This window comes from Aquarana catesbeiana, linkage group LG09 (genome assembly GCF_042186555.1).
Source record: "Aquarana catesbeiana isolate 2022-GZ linkage group LG09, ASM4218655v1, whole genome shotgun sequence".
Taxonomy (NCBI): domain Eukaryota; kingdom Metazoa; phylum Chordata; class Amphibia; order Anura; family Ranidae; genus Aquarana; species Aquarana catesbeiana.
The window spans coordinates 235217599-235231336 of NC_133332.1; the positions used below are offsets into that span (position 1 = coordinate 235217599).

Here is a 13738-nt window from a genome sequence, read left to right on the forward strand (position 1 = left end):
TTTAGATTCGACCCAAAACATCAATCATGTCCTTCATTTCCTGCTGCATACGATCCAGCCGATTCCGCATTTCATCCATGTCTTTATTCCAGGCCATTATTTGACCAATTAGCCGTTGGGCACTTTCAGAAGTGAAATAGTCACTTCTTGTTGTTGTACCTAAAGTGGAATGAAACCAAAAAATGTCTTTAGAAATATGCACACATACATAGTTTACCTTACCATAATAAAGCTGTTGTCTCAGACACTCACCTGCTGGGGTGCCCATGTCGCCCACCTCTCCTTCCTCCACATCCTCAATGGGACTTGGGCTGATTTCCCAATCATGTTTTGCTTGGGGTGGACTGTCTTCTTGGTGTTGGCTGAGTGATTTTTCCCCTATGTGAAACAAAAAATTATTAATCTAATTAGCACACAGATATTTTAGTACATAGTAATTTTCCAACATTTGTAATGAAGTGGTTTGTGTAGAGTTCCTATTTTACCTCAATATTTAAAATTATAAAGACATATCGGATAGATAGATATCAATATCTCAAAATATAGTTAATAATCTTTTGATCTCTCTCTATATCTGGAACAAAATCTCTAAATATCTAACTAAATGTAAAGCAAAAAAATTAAGATAACTTCAAATATTCAAAAAGAATGTTTTACATTTCTATATCTATCTATCTACCTATCTCTATATTTCTCTCTCTCTCCCTCTCTCTCTCTCTCTATATCTCTATATCTCTATATCTATATATATATATCTCTATCTCTCTCTCTCTCTCTATATATATATATATATATATATATATATATATATATATATATATCTCTCTCTCTATATATATATATCTCTCTCTCTCTCTCTCTCTCTCTCTCTCTCTCTCTATATATATATATCTCTATATATCGATCTATCTATAGATATGTAACGAGGTTTATTAAAAGATCGTTTAAAACGATGAACAAAAATCGTATAGGAAGGAAAAGCACATGGAGCAGTATACAAGGTAATAAACACAAGAGAAAAACACGACAAGTACTTACTTTTTTTAAGAACTTTCCGGATACGTCGGTATTGATCCGGCTCCCTGAGTTTCAGGTCAGACCATCTTTTTCTCAATTGATCTTTGGAGCGCTAGACCCCAAAAGATGCCTTCAAAGTCTCCACGACCTTCGCCATTATTTTGGCCTTGCGCAAATTTGGCCGTGCGTACGGCCCATAATTGCCATCATAGTCGTCTTTGTGAAGAATGGCCACCATCTCCACCATCTCTTTAAAACTCATATTAGAGGCCTTAAATCTAGGCCTCATAGATTTCGTTGACGTTCCAGCCTCCGGGCTGTCTCCACTACCTGAGGTCGTCAACATTTCAGGTGTCTCCGCCATTCTTTAACTCCACTACGCGCCGTAACAAAAAATGGGCGGAGAACATGAGTTAAAATCGAACGTCAGGGGCGGGCGACGCAGGCGGAGTTTCACACATGCGTAGTGTATAAAGAGGGGCCTTGCGCACGTGTCGTACGTACGTTCTGTGCGTCGAATTAGGGGGCGGAGAACATGAGTTAATTTCGAACGTCAGGGGCGGGCGACGCAGGCGGAGTTTCACACATGCGTAGTGTATAAAGAGGGGCCTTGCGCACGTGTCGTACGTACGTTCTGTGGTAGGTGATAGTGGACCAGGACGTTACAAAACGAAGGTAATTTTAGATATATATTTTTTTGGTTTTTATGGTCATGACTTTGTAGCAAGCGGCCTATATGGCTTGATAGATTGATGAGGCCTACATAGGGAGAAGATGATGAGGGGTTAGCAGAAACCTATAATAAAAGTGTTTTTTGTCTTGTGACTTCATCTTTTCAAGATATAATGAATCCCCTATTTAAGGATCCAGAGTTCCTTACATCTTTTATTTCCAAATATCGAGAGATGAGGAATTTGTGGGAGGTGAAACACCCTCAGTATTATGCTAAGCATGTGAGGAAGTCAACGCTGGAGAGACTTCTGGCCTTTGTCCAGGTGACCATCCCGGGAACAAACAATGGAGACATTGCTCAAGAAAATTGGGGTCTTGAGGAACATGTATAAGAGGGAGCATAAGAAGATCCAGGAATCAAGGAGATCAGGAGCATCAGCAGATGATGTTTATGTACCCAGGCTGTGGTACTACAATCAACTCCGTTTTCTGGATGACCAGAATGAAGCCAGGCCATCACTTTCAACCCTTCCCTCCACCCTTCCCTCCACCCCAGCAGAGGCTGATGAGGAGCAAGCTGGGTCTTCCATCCTGGATGAACCAGATATGACCATCTGGAGTCAGGTAAATTATTTTAACAAATATTTACTGTACTAATATTAATGATGTTAACTGGATGTTATAATTGTCTAAAATAATTTGTCACTCAAAATTGTGTATACATATCAATTGACAGTAGTGGCTAAATATGTTTGGCACCTGCTTGAAATAATTATGGTGTCTGATTAGACTCTTTTATTAAAGAGAAGTATTCACATTGAATTTGCTATTCATGAGAAGCAAACTGTGTGTCATTGATGAACCCAAAAAAATATACTCAAACTATTGTCCTTTTTTTATACACAGGATGAGTTCATCCAGGAGGAATGTGGGGAAAGTGGCAGGCAGGAGGAGACCAGGCCCATGGACAGCCTGGAGGAGGCCGGATTCACCATCATCCTGGAGGAGGCTGGGCCCAGTGTCAGGCAGGAGGTGGCTGCTCCCAGTGAGGTGGCTGCTCCCAGTGAGGTGGCTGGGCCAAGTGAGGTGGCTGGGCCAAGTGAGGTGGCTGGGCCCAGTAGGAGCCTGACCGAATCCCAAGTGCCTCCCCTCCACCTTCCCAAAAAAAGGGCCAGGAAGGGGATGGTCACACAGGACGCATCCCTGCGCCTCATGCAAGAGGCCACCCGTTTTTTAACGAGCCCCCCCGAAGCGGAAGAATCATATGGCTGCTACTTAGCCAGCAGGCTTCTTCAGATGGATTGGGAGCAGCGCCTCATTTGTGAGCGCCTATTTGGGGAAACAATCCATAAGGGGCTGCAGGGCACGCTAACACAAAACACCCAACTACATGAGGCAGCCCCCCCTCCTCCTCCTCCTCCTCCTCCTCCTCCTCCTCCTGCCACAACTGAAACACCAGAGCCACAGCCTCAAAAGATGGCTACAGGGAAGGCTGCAGGGCAGCGTGGAGGAAAGGCTGCAGGGAAGAGAAGAAAATGATGACCTGGGTTCAGTCTGGTCTGACAGAAGACGCAGGCTGTTGTAGGACCACAGTCTGGGGACATCTAGATCATCTGCTGGTGCTGTTGATCTCTGGGATTCTTGGACCAGATTGTGCTCCCTCTTATATGGACTCCGCAAGATCCCAATTTTCTTGTACACCGACTTTTTCCAGCGTTGACTTCCTCTTTATTTTATTTTGATCATGAATAAATGGATCTTTTTTGAGTTTAGCAAAAGACTTTATGTGTTTTCTTTGAAATCATTGATTTTACACACAATGTTAAATTAACAAGGGACAACAATCTCATTGAGTTTTGAAAAAACACACCAAAAATACATTACTAATGTTAATAATGTTCAAGTGGTAAGTCTTGAAAATCAAAAAATTTACATAACCAAAAACGGTGCTTTGGGTTAACTTTATCTAAAAACTAAAAAATAATCACTATTAAAAAAAAAAAGAATAATGGGTTCTTTGTGGTAACTTTACAAACCTAAAAAAAAAAAAAAAAAAAAAAGGGGAAAAAGTATTATTAGTATGGAAACCTTGTTTTTAAAATGCATACTATATCATTCATGAGATCAAAGAGAAAAAGAATCCAGAAATCAGTTTGGGAGAACTCTGATTATGAACAGCAAAACACCTTCGTTCTTTAGAGCATTCGTAAAGAAGAAATAAAATGCGCTGCATTCAACGATCACAGATTTTGCAGCGTGATGAATGTGCTACCTACAATACGAACACTAGTTTTACTAGACCGAGTGCTTCCGTTTAGTTTTTGCTTATGAGCATGCGTCGTTTTTTTGTCCGTCGGACTAGCATACAGACGAGCGGACTTCGGGGTCCGTCGTAGTTACGACGTAAAGATTTGAAGCATGCTTCAAATCTAAAGTCCGTCGGATTTGAGGCTAAAAAAGTCCGTTGAAAGTCCGGAGAAACCCACACACGATCGGATTACCAGCCAGCTTTAGTCCGTCAGCGTCCGTTGGACTTTTGTAGACGAAAAGTCCGACCGTGTGTACGCGGCATTAGTGTTTCCCCAACTCCAAAGCTGAGATGAATTGCGATTGGCTTGGGGTGCAGGAATAACAGAGAAGAAAGGGAGGAGGATTTGAGAGTTAGAAAGGGGTTAAATAGAACAACATTTTTCATTTTTTTCTTTTATAAAACTGTGCATTTGCTGGAACTGACATATGTGCAGAATGAATGAAGCCTGCAAGTTTTATTTCCAGGCTCTTTCATAGGAGGACAGGCAAGTCCCCTGCATATGTATTGCCCTGGCTCTGCACTGTTTGCATACTTGATATGACGCTCATAAGCTTTTTGATGACCAAAGCCTTCATGAAAATTCCACAGATTTTACAAGATAACTTTCTTGTATAACCATATACTGTATCCATATTGTATTACAATATTTTTGTCCCTTGAGTCCATATTCCCAGCCTGACTCTTTTCACCGAGAACCCGCAAGTAAGCTAGGCCAGAGTTTGTTCTTTCTCTTCTAATTCGCTCACTTGGGGAACATTTCTCGGTTTGGTTGCTCACATTTAACCCCTTCCCGCCGAGCGTACGCAGATGTGCGTACTGGGCTTTCCGGGGTTATACCGGGATGATGCCCGCAGCTGCAGGCATCATCCCAGTACTGTTGTTTAGAGCGGGCGATCGGCTATCCGAGTATAACAACCGCTCGGCTGTTATATCAGAGGAGACGGAGGGGACCTCCCCCCCTCCCGCCGCCTCCCGCCGCTCTTACCGGGCCTCCTGTTCGATCGGGAGGCCCGGTAACCAATCGGCTGTCTCCGGCGGCTGGGGGCGGGCTGGAACGAAGCCGTGGGCGGCTTTGTTCCAGCCTTCTAATTTTAAACGCGGAAGCAACGTCATGACGTCACTTCCCATTTACTCGGCTACCAATGGCGCCGGTTTTAAAAAAATATACAGTATTAAGAAACGCCGTTTTCGGCGATCTGAATACTTTGAAGTGCAAAGGAGGGATCGGGGGTCTTTTAGACCCCCAATCCCTTCATAAAGAGTACCTGTCACCACCTATTACTGTCACAAGGGATGTTTACATTCCTTGTGACAGCAATAAAAGTCATAAAAAAAAAAAATTTTTTTGAACACAATTTATAAATATCAAAATAAATAAAATAAATAAGAAAATTTTTTTTTAAAGCGCCCCTGTCCCTGCGAGCTCGAGCAGCAAAGAAAACGCATACGGAAGTTGCGCCCGCATATGTAAACGGTGATCAAATCACACATGTGAGGTATCGCCGCGATCGTCAGAGTGAGAGCAATAATTCTAGCACCAGATATCCTCTGTAACTCTAACCTGGTAACAGTAAAAAAAATTTAAAGCGTGGCCTATGGAAATTCTTAGGTACCATAGTTTGTCGCTATTCCACGAGTGCGTGCAATTATAAAGCGTGACATGTTTGGTATTTATTTACTCGGCGTAACATCATCTTTCACATTATATGAAAAAATTGGGGTAACTTTACTGTTTGGATTTTTTAAAATTCATGAAAGTGTCCCTTTTCCAAAAATGTCCAAAAACACCGCTGCGCAAATACCGTGTGATATAAAATATTGTAACAATCTCCATTTTATTCTCTAGATTCTATGCTAAAAATATATATATATATATATATATATATATATATATATATATATATATATATATATAATGTTTGGGGGTTCTAAGTAATTTTCTATCAAAAAATACAGATTTTAACTTAGTCATGAAAGGGTTAAATCTTTAGTCCTGCAGGATGGGATAGTGGCTTAAAGTGGTTCTGTATTGTGTTATAATGCCTTCGCCTGTTGGTGTTTTGTCATTTGAAAGACTCAGCCAATTGTTTTCTTTTGCTCGTTTTGCCATTAATACAAGTTAAACATTTATCTTATCAGTGTGTATGTGTTCATCCTTTGTGTGACAGCCAGGGAGTCACCTGGCCAAGGTATTATGGTGGTGTCAGCAGGAGCAACATCCTGCTCAGGGCTCAGTAGTAAACAGGCTACCCAGAATACTCAGCAGTTGCTGAGGGGGTAGCGCTACACGGCTATGAAACCCTGACCAGACAAAAATATTAAAGACAAAAACTAAATTCAGCCTAGCAGCCTATAGAGGAGGGCACTACAACTGTATATTTTCCTTTAGCTTATACTTGTTCTAAAAAGAATATATATCAATAAAACCAAATTGAAATATTTCTTAGCTTAAAAAGCATATATACAAAGAAAAAAAAAATGTTACTTACATAGAATTTTCCATGTACAGCTGGTTGGTAGGTGCCATTAAAAGAACATGATTTATATAAACATCCAGAAAAGTTGAAAATGTTCTTTATGGCCATCTGACACACAGAAGGATCTCCTGTACCCTCCACGGTAACGTTGTCTCCTATGTGACCTGGAGATGCTGACACACAGGGACTATTGTAGACGGAGGAAAGGGTGACGGTGGCATTGTATCCTTTTGGGTAGCAAGGATGCTTGACATTCCCGCTGCTTGTCTTCTGAAGAATACAAAAAAAATCCACCATTTCAGCTTTTATTTTAGATTTAAAGGTTGACACCATCACCCTACCTTGTAAAAACAGCTTTTTAAAGCAAACATTCTACATTCAAGCAGGGCAAAGCAACAGGTTTCTTTAGTTTTATGTCTGACATTCAGTAGTGTACCTGAGATATCGAACACCCATGGGTGATAATTTTGGACACAATTACACCCGCCCACCTAAAATATTTCCAAGTAATGAAGTGGTGCGCTACAGGGTGATTTGTGGGTGTGGCCAAATTATGTTACCAGTAGGAAGGGCTTAAAAGGCATGGTTAAACAAAACCTGAGCCTGCTTCCCCTATACACAGCACACACATGCCACAGTCTTTATACCCCTCTTCCCAAAGTCCATATCCCCCACTGTAAAGATCTCACCTAACATTCCTAAATTCTCCTCCCAACCCACTTTCCCAGCACTTTCTCAGTATAGATTGATCCTGCCACACCCTTTAGTACAGATACCCCCCCCCAGTACAGTCCTTCAAGACAGTCATATCCTGTTACAGACACCTCTACCTAGTTCAAACCCACCTCCCCAGTACAGACTCCTCAGCACAGTCACTCCCATCCCCCCCCCAGACTCTCCTCCCCAATACAGTCCTTCCAGGATAGTTACCCCTCCAAAGCACAGACCCGTCAGTGCAAAGCCAACACCAACCCCCCACCCCCCCCAAATGTATTCACTGGACGAGATAAAGTTTAGTGTGAGGGAAGTCCTTCCCTCAGCTCTGCCATATGACCAGAGCAGGAAAGGAGGCTTCCCCTCACTCAGTACTACCACTGTCAGGTAAGCACTGGGTGGCAACTTGCTGGGAGTGCTGTGGCCACCTGACAGCACCTGTTACAGGGTGTTGTACATGCCCCATTTGGTAGGCCACCGCCGCCACCCATCAGCATTTATTCACCTTCCCTTTATTCCTCCAGAGTCTCATTTAGACGCTGGGAGTTAAAGAAATGCCTAGTAACTTTCGGTATAGAAGAGCATGTTGTGATAGACTCACCCGGGACAGAGGCTTTTGGAGGGGACTGAATGCTAGCCTCTTGCCAACTGACTATGTTTGTTAGTCAACATTTGTTTCAGCTCTGCATGCCCTCTTATGTCTAAGTCTCACCCTGTGTCTATTAGGGGCACAGGGTGACCAAGAAAATGGAACAGTAATATTTATCCACAATATTTCCCAGGAAATATACAAAGACTATTCCTGGTTTATTTGATTCTGAACTATACATGTTAATTGAAAGAGCTGAACACATTTGCCTCTGTACAATGTAGGAGAGGGATAGTCATCCACTGGTGGGCTCCCGCTATTGTGAGAAGGTGTCCTGTGTTTATACTTATGATAATATGGATTGTGTCTTCTGAGCTAGGAGACGGCAAGGCTGACCTGAAAGGTCAAACCTCTGAGTCACCTAGGCTGGTTAAATGATTAGTTAATTAGCTCATGTTAATTTATGTTTCTGGTTACAGTTTGTATTGTTAGGGTAATATGATCAGGAGGGGGGAACCTCCTCCTCAAGATTATATAAGACTGTATTCTTGTTCTAATAAATAGTTCTATTTCTGGTGTACTCCAAAACTGGTGCTGCCTGGTTCTTGGGGTAACTTAGCCAGATACACTGGTCTCATGTTCCAGAGCTTGGGAAGCGATATACTGACGGAAGCACTCAAGTGGAGTGTAGGACGTTCCATCGCACATGTCACTCAACCATGTGGCAATTCACTATTATATGGCGTAGGGAGAGAAAAAAAGAAGCACAGTTTTGTATAACCTCAGATTTACTTACAGAGAGTCTTTCTTTATTCCCAACAGTTGAATAAATTGGTTGGGGAGTGAAGGGAAAATGAGTATGTGCATCTGACGAGGGGTGGGACATTAATGTGAACCTGTGGCTTTGGCTTGCATGATCATGGCACAGGTTCTCCAAAGGAATTTCTTAAAATATTTCTGATATAAAACCATAATCCATCATATTATCAGCCAATAGTGTCTCCTTTCCAAGCTCATGATCAATTAACTATGTGACAATAGAGGACAAATACAACTTTTAGGCTGGGTTCACACTAGTGTGAATTGGATGTGGATTTCTCCACATCCAATTCGCATGACAGATTGTGACCGGCTCTCTATGGAGCCGGTTCACACATCTCCGGGGAGGCTGCGGAGCGCATTGCACAGGGGTCCTGTGCGTCTTCTGGTCCATTTCAGGCAAAAATTTGGGCCCATTTCGTCCCTGAAACGCAGAACAGATACACACCGGACCCCTGCTGTGAGCCGCATCCATGTTTAGTGTGAACCCAGCCTTAATGCAAACCTTTCACAGAATCAGCAACTCAAAATGAGCATGTGATTAACAAAAAAAATGCAAGGTGTTACTATGAGTGAAAACTGTGCATAAAAATAATCAGTAAATCCAATTAAAATTCAAAATAAATCTAAATCCAACAACAAATATGTAATCTATATCAGTTTACCAGTCCTCAGATGTGTTTACTACATTTGTTTTCTTTTTCTGGCTAAGTATGATCAGCAAGTACAGAAAAATACCAGTTGATCCTGACAGAAATGCAGTGACCCATCAACCTCCTGTGCATTAAACAAATATCAAACCATGATATCAGTTTTCTTATGAAGCTTTGGTACTCTATAGAACACCTCCCCATTTATGCAATATAGATGAGGACAAGGAGAGGCGTTTGTAGTCCAAATTAACAGAGCAGCCTAATTGACAACGCTGCTCCTCCATAGATACAGTACAACAAATGAGCATTGTTATTCCAGAACAGGAAGTTAATTACTAGCGAGATCACCAAGTGAAAATTAAAAAAAAGGCTGAAAAATTAAGACAAATCCAGCCATCACATTGAAAGGCAGGTAAGCTGTAATATATTACATTTTTGTTTTTCAGTTTATATACTGTTAACTGCAATTCTTGGCTTTTCCTGTAAATTCAAGCTTCACTGACAATTGAGGAATCTCAGATCATCATAATGTTGCTCAAGTATAAATTATATAATCATCCTATGATTTTAGAATATTGGGCATATATGCATTTCTCACCTCTATGAGGTACACAAGGAGTCTCTTCATTGCTTGGTCCTGGCCATAGCAGAGGTAGCTGTGTGTGTAAATAGTGTAATCAAAACCATAGAGTCTGAAGAACATCTTCGTGCTATTGTCTTCAATGTCACCGGATGGTTGAAAAGTCATTTGGGTAGAGGCTCCTCCAAGGTCCATGGCTCCAAACAGCTGGGCTTGCTGGGGATGTGTCCAGCTGTTTACGTATGAATGCTGGATCCAAAGGAACAAAGGGCAATAAAGGTAAAGAGTAACAAAAACAAAAAAGGTTAATTAATAGAGATTTTTTAAATACCTTCATTAAAATATGTTAAGACAAAGAAAATTACTTTAAACAAACTTTTTATTAGTAACCCATAATATGTATATATTGAAAATTTGCTAACATTTCCCTTTACAATTTTTGTTTTTTTTATATTTTATTATGTATTGATTTTTTTTGTTTTACTTCTATTGAATTATATGATACACTGCATATTAATATGTTGTATTATCTTTTTCACCCAGCAGATGCCAAGTTCTACACAAGCTCTTTGCAAGTACTGGTTTTCTAATGTAAAATGACTTCCTGTTAGAGGGTGGCTACATTCATTCTCCATGATCCCATTGTATATAGAACATAGCCACCCTCTCTTGCTCACTCATGAGATGGAGGATGGACTATAGACTATGGGATACGGTGCACATGACCACAACACTAATGTGCATTGCTCATTCCAAACAAACAGAATGGGGGGGGGGATAGATACAGGATCGTTAAAGTATAATTAAAAGGTAAAACTTTTTTTTTAGTTTTGGATAGAGAAGGGAGGGATTAGAACACTTGTCAATTTTTCTTGCCTTCTGTGCTCCCATTAAGTAGATTCACCCTATCTATTTTTCTTGTTTACCATTATCATTGAAAGTAAAAGAAATTACCCAAATTTTGGGATGTCCCTAGAAAAGTAATAGAAGGGAAATCTTCCAATGAAGACACTAGTTTTGGTGATTTCCTTGATTTACAGGGATTTCCTCTCACTTCCTGTTTGGCTATGGAACAGGAAGTGAAGGGAAATCTCCTCAATGGGATACAGATGGCAAAAAAAAAATCTGACAGGGGTTATAACCCTCCCTTGCTCTATCCAAATTGAAAAAAAAGTTTTGCCTACCGTTCTACTTCGCTGTATTTAGATTATTTTTGGAGAAAAAGGTTGTTTAACCACCTCCCGCCAGCCGTATAGCATAATGATGGTGGGCATAATCCCCTCTCATTCTGGGGCGAAGTCATATGACGTCACCCCAGTCTCGCTGCTCTCGCACGCCCATCGTGGTCACGCTGTGTTCCTAGGACGTGGCTCGACCCCGATCTCTGTAAAGAGCCGATGACGCCGCTCTTTACCAATGTGATCGGCTGTATCCAGTCACAGCCAGTTACATGTAAAACCGGAAGTGCTGTTTATCAGCTCTCCTTGCCTCACAGTGACAGAGTGTGAGGCGAGGAGAGCCGATCAGAGGGGACTGTACAGATAATTAGGGTACTGATCATCAGTGCCCTGATAGTCAGTGCAGCCCCAGAAGTGCCCATCAGTGACACCAATCAGTGCCCATCAGTGACACCAATCAGTGCCCATCAGTGACACCAATCTGTGCCCATCAGTGACACCAATCAGTGCCCATCAGTGACACCAATCAGTGCCCATCAGTGACACCAATCAGTGCTGCCTTTCAGTGCCCATCAGTGTCTGCTCATCAATGCTGGTCATCAGTGCCGCCCATCAGTGCACATCAGTGCTGCTCATCAGTGCCGCCCATCCGCGCCGCCTATCATTGCCCATAAGTGCCGTCTATCTGTGTCACCTATCAGTGCCCATCAGTGTCACCTATCAGTGCTTATAAGTGTGGTATATTAGTGCCTCCTCATCAGTGCTGCCTCATCAGCACCCATAAGTGCTGCCTCATGGTGTCAACTTCATGGTTCAGATGGTAAATGCACCAACAAGAAACAATGTGTTACTTGACCTACTAATTACTAACAATACATACCTGATCGCGGATATGGAAATACGGGGCAACTTAGGACACAGCGACCACAGGTCAATTTGTTTCAGTATAAATCACAGAAATAGGAAGCACAAGGGTAATACAAAGACACTGCATTTCAAAAGAGCCAACTTCCCTAAACTGCACTTTGTGCTAGAAGATATTAAATATGATAAAATCCTAGGAACAAAGAGTCAGTGCATTCCAATCGGAAATAAATTTAAAAGAGCTAATAAAAATCCTGGGTGGCTCAACTCCAACGTAAAAATGAATATAAAAGCAAAGGAAAGGGCCTTCAAAAAATACTAAGTTGAGGGTCATTGTCAGCATTCCAACTTTACAAAGAATGCAATAAGAAATGTAAGGGTGCAATCAGGCCGGCTAAGATAGAACACAAATAGCATATAGCCGAGGAGAGTAAAAAAATCCCAAGAAATTCTTTAAATATATAAATAGTAAGAAAGGGAGGCCAGGATATATTGGCTGAAGGGAATCTGATTACAAAAGACGGAGAGATGGTGAAAGTTTTGAATATGTTCTTCTCCTCAGTCATCACAAGGGAAACGGGGGGATACAGTAACCAAGACGGTAATGTTAATCTTCATTAACACGTCACAGGAAGCACCCTCATGGCTAACAGAGGTCAGAATTAGAAATAGACTTGAAAAACTTAACATAAATAAGTCACTGGGACCAGATGGCTTGCACCCAAGGGTCCTTAAGGAACTCAGTCAAGTGATAGCCAGACCATTGTTCCTAATTTTTGTGAACAGTTTACTGACTGGAATGGTACCAGCTAATTGGAGAAAAGCCAATCTGGCACCAATATTTAAAAAAGGACAGAGATATATCCCTGGGAACTACAGGCCAGTTAGCAAAAGTCTGCAAGCTCTTGGAGGGGGTGATAAGGGACTATATACAAGATTTCAGTTATGAAAACAGTATCATTAGCAGTAATCAGCATGGATTCATGAAGAATCGTTCTTGCCAGACCAATCTATTAACCTTCTATGAAGAAGTGAGCTGCCATCTAGCTAAAGGAAGGACTGTGGATGTGGTGTATCTGGATTTTGCAAAGACATTCTATACAGTTCCCCATAAACGATTTCTGTACAAACTAAGAACTGTCGACATGGACCATAGGGTGAGTACATGGATTGAAAACTGGCTACAGGGGCAAGTCCAAAGGGTGGTGATAAATGGGGAATACTCGGAATGATCCGGTGTAGAAAGCGGGGTCCCCCAGGGTTCTGTCCTGGGACCAATCCTTTTTAAATTATTCATAAACGATCTGGAGAATTGGATAAACAACTCAATCTCAGTATTTGCAGACGATACTAAGCTAAGCAGGGCAATAACTTCTCCATGGGATGTGGAAACCTTAAAAGAAGATCTAAACAAATTAATGGGGTAGGCTACTACATGGCAAATGAGGTTTAATGTTGAAAAAATGTGAAGTAATGCATTTGGGTGCCAAAAATATGAATGCAATTTACTCGCTAGGGGGAGAACCTCTGGGGTAATCTAGGATGGAAAAGGACCTAGGGATCATAGTAGATGATAGGCTCAGCAATGGCATGCAATGCCAAGCTGCTGCAAGCAAAGTAAACAGAATATTGGCATGCATTAAAAAGAGGATTCACACCAGAGATAAAATAATAATTCTCCAGCTCTACAAGACTCTGGTCCGGCCACACCTGGTGTATGTCGTCCAGTTCTGGGCACCAGTCCTCAGGAGGGATGTGCTGGAACTGGAGAGAGTACAAAGAAGGGCAACAAAGCTAATTAATGGACTGGAGGATCTCAGCTATGGGGAAAGACTACAAGCATTGAACTTATTCTCTCTGGAGA

At 41.7% G+C, this 13738-nt stretch overlaps 1 protein-coding gene across 1 annotated transcript in view; it reads right to left on the reverse strand.

Moving 5' to 3' along the window:
• Positions 1-13738, reverse strand: part of LOC141108399 (ectonucleoside triphosphate diphosphohydrolase 8-like) — a 90451-nt gene that overhangs the window by 20423 nt on the left and 56290 nt on the right. The window contains exons 6-7 of the mRNA XM_073599980.1: positions 9851-10081; positions 6490-6747 (exon numbers count right to left, since the gene is read on the reverse strand). Of these exons, the coding sequence (XP_073456081.1) occupies positions 6490-6747; positions 9851-10081 (489 nt within the window). The remainder of the gene's footprint in view (positions 1-6489; positions 6748-9850; positions 10082-13738) is intronic.